The sequence below is a fragment of the Penicillium taxi genome (genome assembly GCF_028828555.1).
Source record: "Penicillium taxi strain IBT 34144 chromosome Unknown utg000005l_segment0_segment0, whole genome shotgun sequence".
NCBI classification, from domain to species: Eukaryota; Fungi; Ascomycota; class Eurotiomycetes; order Eurotiales; family Aspergillaceae; genus Penicillium; species Penicillium taxi.
Genome location: NW_026643207.1, coordinates 1,324,149 through 1,338,822, shown reverse-complemented (window position 1 = coordinate 1,338,822; position 14,674 = coordinate 1,324,149). Strand labels below are relative to the sequence as shown.

At 43.5% G+C, this 14,674-nt stretch overlaps 4 protein-coding genes across 4 annotated transcripts; all 4 read right to left on the bottom strand.

Moving 5' to 3' along the window:
- Nucleotides 1-364: 364 nt before the first annotated feature.
- On the bottom strand, nt 365-1,177 carry N7495_007840 (AP-1 complex subunit sigma; the record flags this gene model as incomplete). Its single annotated transcript, XM_057210491.1, has 5 exons — nt 365-397; nt 562-836; nt 897-1,035; nt 1,081-1,114; nt 1,167-1,177. The coding sequence occupies 5 exons, from the start codon at nt 1,175-1,177 to the stop codon at nt 365-367; spliced, it is 492 nt and encodes a 163-aa protein (XP_057060034.1).
- Nucleotides 1,178-2,121: 944 nt separating this feature from the next.
- N7495_007839 (MARVEL domain-containing protein) lies at nt 2,122-2,777 on the bottom strand (the record flags this gene model as incomplete). Its single annotated transcript, XM_057210490.1, has 3 exons — nt 2,122-2,343; nt 2,405-2,671; nt 2,736-2,777. The coding sequence occupies 3 exons, from the start codon at nt 2,775-2,777 to the stop codon at nt 2,122-2,124; spliced, it is 531 nt and encodes a 176-aa protein (XP_057060033.1).
- A 2,790-nt stretch (nt 2,778-5,567) lies between these two features.
- On the bottom strand, nt 5,568-6,197 carry N7495_007838 (uncharacterized protein; the record flags this gene model as incomplete). The annotated part of the gene is made up of 1 exon (XM_057210489.1): nt 5,568-6,197. The coding sequence occupies one exon, from the start codon at nt 6,195-6,197 to the stop codon at nt 5,568-5,570; it is 630 nt and encodes a 209-aa protein (XP_057060032.1).
- A 7,819-nt stretch (nt 6,198-14,016) lies between these two features.
- N7495_007837 (uncharacterized protein) lies at nt 14,017-14,669 on the bottom strand (the record flags this gene model as incomplete). Its single annotated transcript, XM_057210488.1, has 2 exons — nt 14,017-14,357; nt 14,525-14,669. 2 exons carry the CDS (start codon nt 14,667-14,669, stop codon nt 14,017-14,019), a joined length of 486 nt encoding a protein of 161 aa, XP_057060031.1.
- Between the last annotated feature and the right edge of the window lie 5 nt (nt 14,670-14,674).

The window sequence follows — 14,674 nt, the reverse complement described above, 5'->3', positions numbered from 1 at the left end:
ATAGAAAGGGGAAAAGTGAAGAAGTGAAGTTGTAGAGTAGAATAAAGAGTCGAAGCCACTGATATCTCTCCATGCGACGGGGGGTGAGGGGGTGCGATTAGTGAGTAGTATCACGTGAGATGGATAAGCCAGTGAGAAGCCACATAGACTTCACGGGCTCGAATCCCTTTTCCGTGGTTCCCCCTTCACTTCCCGGTTTCTGTGTCAGATTCATAGTCCAATTCGATCCAAATTGCGATTCACGTCTTCTGATTCCTGAATGGTAGTGGTATTGATCAGTAATGACAAATTAGAATCGCTAGTACAACAAGCAACAAGTAAAATAAGTAAAATAAGAACAAGAACAAGGAGCCAGTCCCGATCATTACATGATCTTAGTGACCACATCTTCCTCGACCTGGGGCAGAGAGCGTTAGCCCGATTGCACCTAGGAGTGAAACGGAAGGAATAGAAAGACCAGCGGTAAATTGGTAGAGAGATGTGCATCCCCTAGTTTTGGAAGACATACAGAATCCCTTCAAGCACCTAGCTCTAATGGGCAGAAATCACGGGGGGACTTACCTCCATATCTTCCAGGCTGTCTTGTTGACTGATGCAACGAAGGACATTCTTCTTGCTGCTCTCCTGCATCTCTCCTGCCAATAGCAATTCATCCAAGATGAAGTATGCCTTTTGGAAATTGAAGATGATGTCGAGCTCGCAAACATTTCCGTAGTATTTATCCATCTGCTCGACGTAGCGGTGCACGACCTCGAGTGAAATCAATTCGTTATCGGTGGAGGAGCATCCTGCGATGAAGAAGAGAGAGGCATAACGGCGATAGACGACTTTGGAGTCTAGAGGTCAAAGAGCTGTCAGCGAGGGTCCAATTATGAGTGTCCCAGAATTGAAGCCACCTTTGTACTCGAGGAAATTGCACATGCGTGTGCGGCGAGACAGAACCAGCTGAGTCACATCTTTGATAATCTTGGCCTTCTCCTTGGGAGAAAGGGTAGTGAACCACTTTGCGAGGCGCTGGGAGAAAATTCGGGTGAGCTTGGTTCAGATCAGTTCAATAATTAGGTGGGCGACGAGACGTACCACTTTCCCCTGTCGGGATAGCAGAATTAAATAGCTGGAAGCTTTGTTAACAGACCCAAATGCCTGAATATGATGTGCAAACTCACTGAATGGGCATTTTGGCTGGGATAGATAGGGAAGGTAAAGAAAGGGAGTTGAGGGGGCAGACGGATCCGAGCTCTTGATTCTGGAAATTCCTAGGGTGGAGCAGATTGCAGGCCCCGCAACTAAACCCTAGCTCTGAAATATGAATGAAGATGGAAGTTTCTCCAGGTCGGAGAATAAGGATCTGAACAGTATTCTACCACCTCGATTCAACTGTGAGTCAACTTGTGTCAGCAAAGACGCTAGTAGGTATAGTCCATACGCCACAAAACAAACTCCCTCTACATAAATCCATGGATATGCGGGCACTGTCATGTCTGCTATCCTGTACTTGAATCTAAATTAAATTTGCAAACCCATGCCCAGTAATATTTAGTAGGTTTGCCCGATTTTTTATTTCTAGCTCGTGCCTGGGGGTCGGTCCATTCGTGAAACTACAGCCCTGAAGTTAGCTAGGTACATAGCCAAAGTACTTATTTACTATTTAACTAATTACAAGGTAAGGTCCCTCAAGGTCGCGGGAGCAACGTCTTAGAAGTGCGAGGGAATAAAATCACATACCTTTTTGAAGATTACTGCAGGATGGATCTAAAGTAGGCCATATTTATACCAAAACTACTTTACTACGTTTGGCATAGAACTCCAAGAAAGTAATCAATATTATTAGAGACACGAGGACATTCCAAGTGCGCCGATTCCAATTAAAGAAGTATAATTCACCCGTTAAATCATTTTACTGTCGAAGAAGTCATGAGAGAGATTCTTTCAATCTCCCTCCACAGGTCATCAAGTCATACAATCGCCCGGTTAATTATGAACGGGATAGCCAAGAAGCTCCTAAGATGAGCACCTTGGAACACCAAGGCCAGATCGACTCCTAAATAGAGACCATAAGATTAGATATTTCTTCTAGGAGATTTTGTGACCTTGCTCCCAGTTGCGCTGTGTCTTTCTGGTTTAGACCTGAGCCATGTCAGGCCGACGGCTGGAAGAGCGACCGCGACTACCACCACCGCGCAAGTTAACATTGGCGGAGCGGGCCATCATGATCGAGATAAATACAGATGCCATGCATCCCGCCCAGGCAAACCAAAGGAAGGCAGTCGAGGCCTGGGCCTCGCGACAACGCTTTGCCGGGTTGAGAGAACCGTTGGTGATTTCATTGCGTAGAATGTAACGCTAGACAAGAATGAGTTAATTTAACAAAGGCCTTGGGTATGGAAGTTGGAACGAAACGTACTGCGTTACTGCACGAGTGAGCCCCCAACTTTGCAGCGAGCGCAATAGCGGCGCAGAAGAACAGGAGGCAGTTCAAGACATCAACAACGATCATGATGACTGGGTGAATGGCCCAGTCTGGGTTGAAAGAAGCCGGAATGAGGTAGAGTAGTGAAAGCATCGAGAAAGCCGCTACGAACATGGTATAGTTGATCGAGCTTGGGTTTCCAGCGAAAGCTTCGGAGATCATGTTACCAACAAGGGAAAGGATGAGGAGAGTCCATAAGAACTATACAAAAACCGCCTGATTAGCAGGAGTTATTCTAGTTCTCTTTAAGAGGTTTGATACATACCTGCCACGCACGGAGGACGATCTGGATGCCGTTTAAAGCCATTGCATCGATGGATTATGCAGGATGCAGGTAGATGCGGGGGTAAGTATTACCTGGAATATGGTAACTGGTTAAGATACAGCTGAGAAAAAAAACGGCAGTGTTCCAAAGCTGACAGGGGCTAGATCAAATACAGGGTTAGAATGGGTTTAAATGGGCGGATCCCTTGGACTATAGTGATGACGGTATAGAAAGCCAAAGCCTCAACTACGTCATGCACCGTTCGACTCGGCTGCTGTCGGCTGAAGACTTGATCGGATTAGGATAGAAAGTTAAAAAACTTTAATCCAACTTTCAATCAATGACAAGATGAACTTGGAGTAGTGTTGCGCCAAAACCTAAAGACGATTGAGATCGAAAATCTACTGTGGGGTGACGAAGTATGGAGTGCGGAATGTAGTAACTATGCAGAACTAGACTTCCAATTTTCAATTTTCATGAAGTTCCTCTTTCCAAGGTTCTTGCTTTAACTGTCTTTAGGACCAAAGAGATACATTTCTGATATTAATTTCCTTCGTGGATAAAATTTCCAGAAATCCTTGGAAATGTCAGGTCGTTTTTACAACAAGGTTCGTTCGTATAATCACGTTTGAAAAATAGCATAAAACATTTGACTTGTGCCTAACTATCTAAGAGTAAGAAAATAAATAAATCATCTAAATAATATCTTTGTCGATATTGATAGTTGTTGGTTGAGTAACAATTAGCTGGAGGTGGCGAAAAAAAATTAGAAGGCCCAAAAATACTGGTCCCAGAGGGGGTCGAACCCTCGACTTTGGCGTAGCACGGTTGAGTACGTCCTATTAGCACCACACTCTAACCAACTGAGTTATGGAACCATTCAATATAGCAAAGGTTTTAGAAATGATTTTAAGTCTCTTTATGACAATCGCCATCTTCACACGGTAGATGTTAATTATTTACATAGGTAAATAACTTGTTAATGTGTTTTTTTAACCAAAAATACTAAACTATAAAATTTGTCTCAGTCTATTTACAAATCCCATATCTATGTGGGCGATGGTAGTGTTGGAATGATATTGATTTTGATATCAAGATTTAGCCTGAATAACTTCTAGAGTAAATATCTGCTGACTTCTCTAGAAGCTGCTGAGCTTCTTGGGTAGTTAAATTATCTTGAGTGACTACTTGGCGATCCGGGCGAGCTATTTTTGGATATGTTTCTCATGTGCTGCGCGAAAAGCCTTATTGTCCGGGTGGAGATGTCAAGATCGGCTCAAACCGACTTATCAGGACAAGTACAAAACCACACCTAATAATTGCGGTATACCTCAGGATATGCAAAAAAGATACATTGATATAATCGGACGGGCGGCGACAGCTTTCAGAGTGAATGGCTTTCTTCGAAGAAGGACGAGTTGCGGGAGAAGCCTGAGTCGAAGTCGGACTCCTTTTGGGGTTGAGGCAACGATTCCCAGACGAAGACCAAGAGGTTGATTTTGAAAGTATGACTCCTATCGAATTGATACGACTCCTCCCAGGCTTAATCAAAGGATGGGGGAGTCCAGAGCCGGGAACTAGGGCTAATTTCAGGGTTGGTGACGAAAACCTTGGGATATGCGAAGTCTGGCTCCGAAAGTATGGCTTTCTTCAATACGACGTTACTCCATTTAGAGCTACAGATAGGCAAAGCCGGAGCTGAGTTATATGGCTCATTTCGGGGCTAGATATTCCCTATCTAGATATGCTGGAAAGGGAAACTTGAGAGTATAATGTCCCTCGGGGCTAGCTTCGGCTGCCTTCGGTGGCCAGCTAGAGCAAAGGGGAAGTTCGAGTCGAAGTACGATTCCTCCCGACTTGAGAGTCTACCAGGAGTAAAATAGTAAAAGGAGTGGTATAATCAAAGGAAGGTCGGGGCTAGAGTTCGAAAGAACCCGAGAGACCTTGAAGACGATGGTATTGTGAATAATCGTAGTAGGACCTATTTCGAAGGTCAGTGGTAATTTGGTTACAAGCTGCGAACATCATATCCTTCGTCCCATACTACTTCTTTAGACTCTGATAACACTGATTCTTAGCTTACCGAGACAATTCGGGAAAAGGAGATTCTTGCATGTGGGTAAGTTTTATAGAAAAATAAGTATACGTTGTATATTTTTAAAAAGCAGGTCCACATTATTTGAATACACTTTATATGAAGCGAAAAGATGTATATAGCTAACGGCATTTTTTGTACCAGTAACGTGATAGAGGAAGAAAATAAACAATACAACGCGCATTATGGGCCACAAAACTACAGTGGCAAACTCTCAGATATCCATCCTTGGTTGACATTGAATGAATTCAATTACTACCTAAAATCACAGTTCCTAGATGTTTAGAAACTCTTGAGTTAGATGAGTTATTACTATCGACGTTCTCTATATGCAAGTGACTACTCTACCTACATTAAACGGTTAAACTAGCTCCAAGCTTTTCTGAAGGAACTTCCACCTTTGAAAATGTTTATTGGACATTGATTTCCGAGGACAACTCTAGAGGTATTAGCAAAACATCATGCTAAATCCCTGAACCACCTACGTTTTTGATATGGCCTTATCTAGCTCTTCTCTGACAGAAAATCTATTTCACACCAGCATTCATCACCTTACCAGTTTATCCGATCGATTCCCGAATTTACAGTCTCTCGGTCTCGATATTGACTAAGTCAAATTAAATAACTCTGATAGCGAAGGCTAGCAACATGGGCTACACAAGCCCATCTTATCGCAGAAGTGGCAGAATGAATTTCCTTTCTCAAATTCTATCGGCATACAAGGACGACCCAATTAACTAGTCCTTACCGAAGTTCTGGATTTCACCAACATATTGTCTTCCCTCGCCGTTGTTTGCATATAATATCCCACTGCCGCGTTGGACATTATTAATCTGTGCTCCACCTCCGGTGCTGAAATTCATCGTTGAGCTGTCTTTATCTGGTGTAGAGATAAAAGACTTCATCTCCTCTATGATATCTTTTAGTTCAGCATTTTGACTCTGATTCGCAGACTTGACCGCATCGTGATTGATCACGAGCTGAACCTCTTCAGTAAGACTCAGCATGAGCTCTTCGACTTTGTTCCCTTTGCCGAGTCTGCTGAGGATTTTTGAATATCGTTGTTCTCTTGTGTCGTTTTCGCCGGGTATGGTCTTCTGAAAGATTTCCTCTAAGTTTCTTGCTTTTATCTTACAAACATAGAGGGTGGCGTCTAAAGCTTCACAAACATCTTCGGGAATCGAGTCTTTTCGCGTTTCGAGATTTTCTTTACATGTAGCGAGGGTCTGTAGAATGACAGGGAGCCGACGTCGAACCGTTTCGAATATCTCAGATAATTTGATATCCTTCTTAGCACTATCATAGATTTTTATGGAAGTTTCGATAAGTGTAATGACTGCAGAGATGGTACCGATCACTTCAGCCATTCTTGAAGGTTATAGTGATAAGGAATCGAAGCTGTCTGAATATGTCGGATGCTCAAAAGCGGTATCTTTGACAGCGAGAGAATAATTGATAGAGAAGAATAGGCGAAAATTCTTGACTAAGAATTCTATAGCTTCTTATAGACGGGTTGATCGCCCCTTTATAAGTGATTAGGACCCCGGGCGCTTCGACGGGCATATATGTGGATTGACTTTTCATGGGGTCATTGGATGTGATCACTTGCGCATTAGTCCGTGGCCTAAGACAGAGATAAATGTCATTCCGTAAGATTCTTGCGCTTTCGGCGGTGGCCATCTAAAATGCAGTCAGCAATGTGAGTAAGTCTCGTGATTGTATCACATGCCGATAGAAAACATTTCAATATACATTGCGACAAGCCCTTATAATAAATCTTGATATCCAAAACACATTATTACGGATATGGATTGATGTGCTTCAAAGTAGGATTTAAGAAAGAATCCAAGAAGGTAAAGTGGTGAAACTATTTTCGACTTATATTACATGTACATGACTCGAAACAAAAGAGACTGACCATCTCGCAGATTTCTAAGGACACCAAGAGAATAAGCGTTCAGTCATTAACATTCGTACGACCCTTTAGTAGCCATATATCTCCCTTGATATCCCCTGGCCTACCACCGGTCATCAACCTGCTAATGGTAGACCCCATTTGTGATCATCTAGCTGAAAAGTCTGACCCATATGTTGAGGAGATGACCATATTTATATAGAATGAATTTGATATGTTGTCATCATCGAGCGTTATTATTCTAGTTTGACGGGAAATAGCTATAATTAGCGTCAAATATCTTTTTATCATTCTGCTACATATCACCGCCTGCGGCATTATTGGTGCCTACAGGGTTCATAAAGTGCGCATTATCGACGCATCATTTATCACATTTGACAAGCCAATCATTAACATATGTAGTTTCGTAAGCGCTAGTATGCTACGCCAGTTACGAAAAAGGGCTGCCATGGTACGGCAAACTGCCTACCCCTCCTTTCTCTCAGTCAGTCCGACAACTCGCTCATAAAACCGATCACTACGGAGGTCTATTTCAAATTTTCAGCAGTTTTGCTTTTTTTTTAACTATACATAACTAAGACTAGCTGTTTTATTGACAGTGATATCTTGTATGATTTGATCTAGTGTTTTGTATGATCTCTGCCCTCCTTATACTCATTACTTCTTTCCAAGCGAATAATCTCTTCAATATGTCTCGGTATCCACTCAATCGACTGCTGAATTCGTTCCTGGGGTAGTTGATTCCATGCTTCATCTCACGCTCTTATTGCTTGAGCTCTTGATTTAGGTGCACCTCTCTTAGTAGTTTGGCGTTTCAAGAAGAACCATGTTGGCTCAATAGCATTCAAATCAGGCGAGTTTCCTAGCCAAAGAAGACGTTGTCGCTCGCTTAGCGAGCGTAGCTAGCTAGTCGCTCGTTACTGAGAACGGTGCTCGAGTTCTTACTGCAGTAAAAGGGAATTGGAGTTTACTGCAGTAGAAAGGAGTTGGTGAGCTTCAACAAACCACTACTCAACACCGTAGACAAACCACCAAGTGTAGTGGTCTCTATAGTACTGAATATTGTGGCTGTTGTGAAGTCTGCTTTTTCATTGATGAAAGAACTAGCTACTTATAGTATATGGGCGCCCCTCTGCTCTGGACGAATGTCATCATTCGTCCGAGACAGAAGAGACGGTGAAGACGGGACATTACTGTCGCGAATGCGCATCGCTCAAGGGTGTCGTTCGCGATGAATGCATATCGTTCAAGGATGCCGTGATATACTAATCCAGTTCCGGAGTCGCTGTCTCGGCAGAAGCTTTTTCGGTCGAAATACTTTCCGTCTGTTGATGGCCTTGTTTCTCGGCTGTCGCAACATACACGGTCACGGAATAGATAGATATTTTCCGTTACCAACACTAATTCGTAATTATCTGATGCCAACATCTCGAGAAACAGGAAACTTTTCCGCAATATATGGCACTAAGAGACTATCACCCTCAGAGTGTGATTTATCCACGATATGATACTGTTGGGATATCGGACAAACGACACATCACGAATCCCTGTTCAGAATGCATCGCAAACGAAAACCTTGAACAGTATACATATAACTGTGATGTCCTGTCTTTATCGACTATTCTGTCTTAGACGATGGAACACATTCGTCTCAGACAGAAGAGCAACTTGTAGGATAAATAGCTAGTCCTCACCATGAATGAAAGATCAGATTTTACAGCCACTTCAGAGACACAAGCTATTATAGGGGCGTAAAGCGTTACCTGTAATAGGTGTCAGAAGTGGGCGTTAGCCTCTCACCAACCTTGCTATACCCACCGATACTGAGGCATTTACTTATTGCACCTGAAATAGACGATGTAGCTGATTTTAGTAAGCGCTGGACGTGGACATCTGGCTGGGTAAGATGAGTAATACGCAACCAAATCTGTAATATTGTAACATGGTACGTGCCTTATAACCCTATATGCCGCCGCGATACGGAAGGGATAGATTTGGAAATATCTTAAAGAAGATAGGCGTCAAGAGTGCCCTTGACATTGGCAAGTCCAGGCCATTTTTAGTGACCTGAACCACTCTAAATCATTGTGATCATGTTTAGCCAACCCGCTCTGTTCCTCTTCCTGTAGCTCCCGTGCCTACAGTAACTTCGGCCTCTCTTCTCCTATAAGCTTTTCTGCGACTAGCCGCACTGCATCATCAGTGCTACGACTGTTTTTCGGGCTGCTCATTCTCTTGTGGCAGCAACTCCTGCTATGCTGCCTGCCATGCTACCTGCGGCTCTGCTATTCGGACCGCCTACCAGGCCACTCAAGCCCTCGTAGCAGCAAATTTTGCGCATGCGCTCCCTGGTGCGATTGAAATGTGCTCTCATTATTCGAGACTTCCAGCGTTCACAGAAAAATGACGATCACATGCGACAACCGCAATGTCTACTAGCATACATCGCCGACTTTGATCGCCTTGCAGTTGACTGACTTTCATAACTGTTGGGATATCGGATAAAGACGCCCTGGTTTAGACCACATCGCGAACCCCTGTTCGGAGTGCATCAAGCAACAACCTTGAACAATATACATACAAATAGGATGTCCCGTCTTCACTGGCTCTCCTATCTTAGACGATGGAACACATTCGTCTCAGACAGAAGAGCAACTTGTAAGATAAATATCTAGTCCTCACCATGAATGAAAAGCAGAATTTACAACCACTTCAAGAGAAAACAAGATATTATAGGGGTGTAAAGCACAACCTGTAATAGGTGTTAGAAGTGGGCGATAGCCTCTCATCACCTTCATCGAATTGCTATACCCACCGGTGTACCGACAGTAACCATCTTGCAGAGATCTTACAATTGAGAAGCTTCGAAGAGGTCTGTTTAGTATTTCTAGACGGCCTTCACTAGATTAAAGAAGGAGCAAATGCACCGACAATTGAGGGGCTTACACATACCCAGGATTCACTGATCTGTTTCAGTGTGTCTATATGATCATCTGGTAAAAGAAGGGGGGTGGTACTCTAGGCGTAACGGCCAAAACAAGTTTTCCATGTTTTAACCCTTTTCCAATTACGGGTTTATTCGGTCTCAAAAAGTCTGGATTTTATACAGAGAACAGCCTTCCAAGGGTTGGAATCTGAGAGCAAGGTACCGGGAATTTCCCCTTTCTTTCATCAAAGGACAAACTTGAACGGTCATAATAATTTCCCTCTATTAAAAAAAAGCGATATTCGCTAGTTCACAAAGTGATCAACGGACTAATCAACTTGAATAGCTTTTAATCGACCGAGGTTCCGGCAACGTGACGCCATTGACTTATCGCAATCCCTGTCTGAAAAGAAAGAAAAGAAAGAAAAGAGAGAAAAATAATAATACATTTTGATCCCTTGTCGAATGCCACGCTCCCTTTGAAATTTATCTTTTTTTAGTCGGTTGGGAACAATTAACGATCTCGATCTCTGTACTCCGTAGGCTAAAGTAAAATATATACGAGCGGGTAATTTGACTAGCTTTTAATTTTTGAACATCCTATTTTATACCAAAACTCCTTTGAGTTGTATGAAACTAATGAACTACAAAACCAGTCTATTTAGGCGTGTTTCTCTCCAGTGGCCAGTCTGTCTGCAAACACCACCTCTGTGTGCGTTGGCGATGTCGGAAAAGAGATTGACTCGGGTGGTGTTATTGGCGGATTCCACGGGATACCCCACGCGTATGTATCTTATTCTAACTAACGAAGTTTATGCACGATGACTTATACTTGATCTGAACAGCTACTTACGGAGTAGTGAGTCACTGGAGAGCCGAGTTCTTTTCATAATCTTGCCATGTGTCGGCCCTGGGCTTCAGCTGTGCAAGGTTCGTGCGAGATGTTGTATAGACGGCAACTCCGGAGAAGATTTGAGTTATCCCACGCGACATTCTACTGCAAGCCATGTAGGGTCTCGGACCATGTAAATTTCAAAAGCACTTGACACTAGATTACCTATTATCGTGACAAATCACCTACTGCATATAGGAAGGTGCTTGTAATTATTGAAATAGCGTGAAGCATTTCTCGGCAGTTGCATTCCAATTACGGTGGGGTACTAGGAATCTACGACGTAGGTAGGGCTGACACCTAATGCGTCTTTTTTTGAAAAATGATTATATAGTAATAAGCAGCAATTGAGCTCTGGCCGCTTTGGGCGCCCCGACTCATCTCGGCTGGAAGGACCGTGATATCCACTAGATCGATCGTGTCCGAAGATCTCCAGCATTTATATCAACTGCCTAGCTGATGTGACGAGTTTCAGATTGATGATAACTATATACGAATTCTGATAAGCATCATTCGAGAATCGAGCCCACTTTCACGGATAAATAAGCACTAGGGGTTGAAACCTAGGTATTAGATTATTTTAAGCAGATCGTACTATCTCGGTATCTGTGGATGTGATGTATCACAATAATAGAAGGCCAGGCGGGCACTTGGGCAGGTGCCAAGGTGGACTGAACTCAGCTTCCAGAGGATGGTTGAGCCTCCAGATGTCACGTTTGTCCACTTCCTCTCTCATTATTTGCTCCGTTCCAAGGTTGTCCATCGGACCCTCAGTCTGTTTCAAAATATACATGTGCATATGCAATAAGCTGATAAGCATCTCCGAAGCAGTTTTTCTTGCCGTATCAACTTATCGAAATTTCAAAGCTTTTAAGTTTCAGGAATGACTTGATACTGCAGGTTGTACGAAGTAAATGCAGCGGATGTAGGTACCAACGTGTAACTCCGGGCAATTCCAAGCGAATAGAATGATACTTAATCAAAAATTCAGGTACACTTTACATGTGTGAGCTTGTTTGTCTCAAAGTCAATTTGTTTTTTCTCGATTGCAAAGTTCAATCAGGTTGCCGAGATAAGGTTACTTAAGCGGGTATTGCGGTGATTCAATGATCCACATGTAAATACACTAAACCACGAACTAAGGATTTAGCCCTAAATAAAGTATTTCACCACTGAACGGGTCACACTACTGAACGGGTCAGTTTGACCCACTTATTTTTATGAATCCCAATAACTCCATTATTTACTATGTAATATAGTAAAAAAAAACTACTGAATGGGCCTACTAGGACAGGTTTCCCTCCTATGTCCAGGTGTCTTACATATCCCACACCGGCGTTGGGTTACAGGCGCCCTTACAGGCGCCTGGCCCTCTTGTAAATTGGCATCATTAAGTTTAGGGCCACCATTCGACGCGTCAACCAGGTCTAATCCCTCCTGAATTGTAAGACCCCCTACTACTGTTAATTGACGATTCGGACGTTCTTTTTGTTTTTTCTTTTTCTCATGGGCGGCGCGTAAATCTCTGTTTTCCAGGCGTAAGAGAGCATTCTCTTGATATAGGTAATTTGCACCCTTTACTATCTGGTCTAATGCTCTCTTAGATGGTGTTGGTGGCGTTCGAGATACAGTGCGTAATATAGCTTGGTGTTGACGTCGTAAATCTTTCTGCGTCCTAGGCGTCTTAGGTGTCCAATTTCGACTTGAATCGCTTCCTATAGAGGGTGGTGGTGGTGGTGTATCGACGCGCATAGTAAGCTTTTTTAACACCCTAGTAGGGTCAAGTGGCACGATTCCAGTTGCAGCAAACGCATTAGAAGCAGATGCAAATGCTTCAATACGCGCAGTAGGATATATCTCTAGGAAATCTCCTTTACTAATGTGGGAAAAACCAAGCTCTACTCTAGACTCAACCAGCCGAGAATAAGAGCGTTTTAACACCGCAAAACACCCAACATCAAGAGGTTGAAGAAGATGAGACGCATGCGCAGGCATACATAATGGTATAATATCATGCTCCTGGCAGATTTTGTCGAAATCAGGTGTTAAATGGCTACCATGGCCATCTAAGATCAGAAGGCGATACCGTCCTTTAGTACGAGCAGTAGCAGGTATAAAGAGCTTTTCAAGCCAACGGAGCCCTATTTGATTTGATGTCCAGCCATTAGGACTAATCTCAAGACGCCAATTAGGTGGTAAACCTAGATCAGGAGCAAACCAGCTCTGCATCATCACCTTACCCTTAAAGATAATACAGGGTGGAGGTGCGTAACCAGACGCGCCTAAACACTCTATCACAGTAACCCATTCCCGGTTACCAGGCTGTTTTTTTGCGCGTTTACCATAATAACCAGCTCTAGTAACCACTCTCGCGGTCGCACATCGTCCCATCGCAAACCCAGTCTCGTCAAAATTATAGATATCGTCGGTGGTGATACCATATTTTGCGATCGTGTTTTCAACCAGTTTGAACCAATTATTGATCACATTATAGTCCTCTTGACGCGCACGTGTAAAATCGCGCGGTGTTGAATAGGTCGTCTTAAGTTCAGGTAAACGCGTCGCAAACCTAGTAACCCAGTTTTTACCGATCGTAAGAGGAGGGTTGGTTCCGCGGTCGGCGAGTAGGATATTAGCCATTCTACCAACATCTTTAGTTCTAGGAGCACAGCCGCGATCATCTAGAGAGACGACCCATTGAAGTAATGAATCCTCTTCAGATTCAGTCAGTTTAGACTGCGGTGGGTGTGTTTCAAGACGAAATTGGACACCAGAATGGCGGCGTTGGAGGGTTGAAAATGGTATATTAAACATAGCTGCAGCTTTACGCATTGATGATATATCGCCATTCTTGTAAGCTTGGTAAGCTAATAAGACCCTATTCTCCTGATCCTGTTTGTCTTGGACATATAGAGCATTTAGGGGGGGCATGGTGGGTAGTTGAAAATGGAAACACCAGACTGACGCGTAAAATTGGTGGGGTGACCCGTTCAGTAGTGTGACCCGTTCAGTGGTGAAATACTTTAGATGGTGTAACTAGTGTCATTAGTTCAGGTAAGTGCCGATTCTACGCTCGATGATCTCGCTGGAAATTACCAAGAAAAATGACAGGTGGCGTTAAAACGACGTGGCCAGATGTTCGAGTGATTGGGTCCAATCATTATGCATGATGATATGGGTCATTTGTAGTATTGCCGGGGCATGAAGCAACCGTCGGGAATTGACTGTCGCAGAAGGGGGTTCTTGCAGTAATAGTCTACGTGAAAAGTTCAAAACAGGAATTTCATATTCCTAACTATCAACACTAACGAGGTACAACATAGTACTTTCTGACAAGAAGGCCCACGCCACAAAACAGCTATCCTCGTATCCATCGTCAACATCCTACAACATAGACCATGAATTCTCTACATTAGTCCCCCGCAATCCTGGTCGCTTATTCTACCTCATTCTTCAGCTGAGGACGGAATCGGTAGAGGGCGCGATAGTACGCAAGGTAACAATGATACCATCGCCCGATACATCCGTTGGGCTCCAGCACAGAGTGTAGTGGCCGGGAGTGTGCGCGACTGGCTCAGCATAGAAAGTTGCACTGTCCACATTCACTATGACAGACTGTCCATACAGCCAGAACACGTTGGTGAGTTTTCCTGACGTGCTGCTGGCAGATGTGAAGCCAACTTCAGTTGCAGTTGCTCCGTCGTCCTCCAGGTAAAGGGTCTTTGGGGCCCAGGTAACATTCCCAGATTGACTACTTGCAATCCAGGTATAGGACTTTGAGCTCGACACTTGGACTTAAATTTTGTATGTTAGTATAACAATCATACTGCTGGTACCTAATGTACATACATGTGACAGGAACCGCATTGCTTTTGGTATAAAGTGATGTATCAATGAGTTTAGCTTTGCCTGATCGAACAAGTCAGTCTATAAGCCAAGAATTCGCGGAAGATATTCTTACCATCGTCGTAGTGAACTTGAAGTCCACTGATACCAGTACCATAGGCGTAGATTTCAAATCCAGAATCGCGTTTATGCAAAGGCGTAGCTTGGCAGAGGAGACCAAAGATTGCAAAGAGGTGAAGCAAAAAGATTGACGATAGCATCTTGA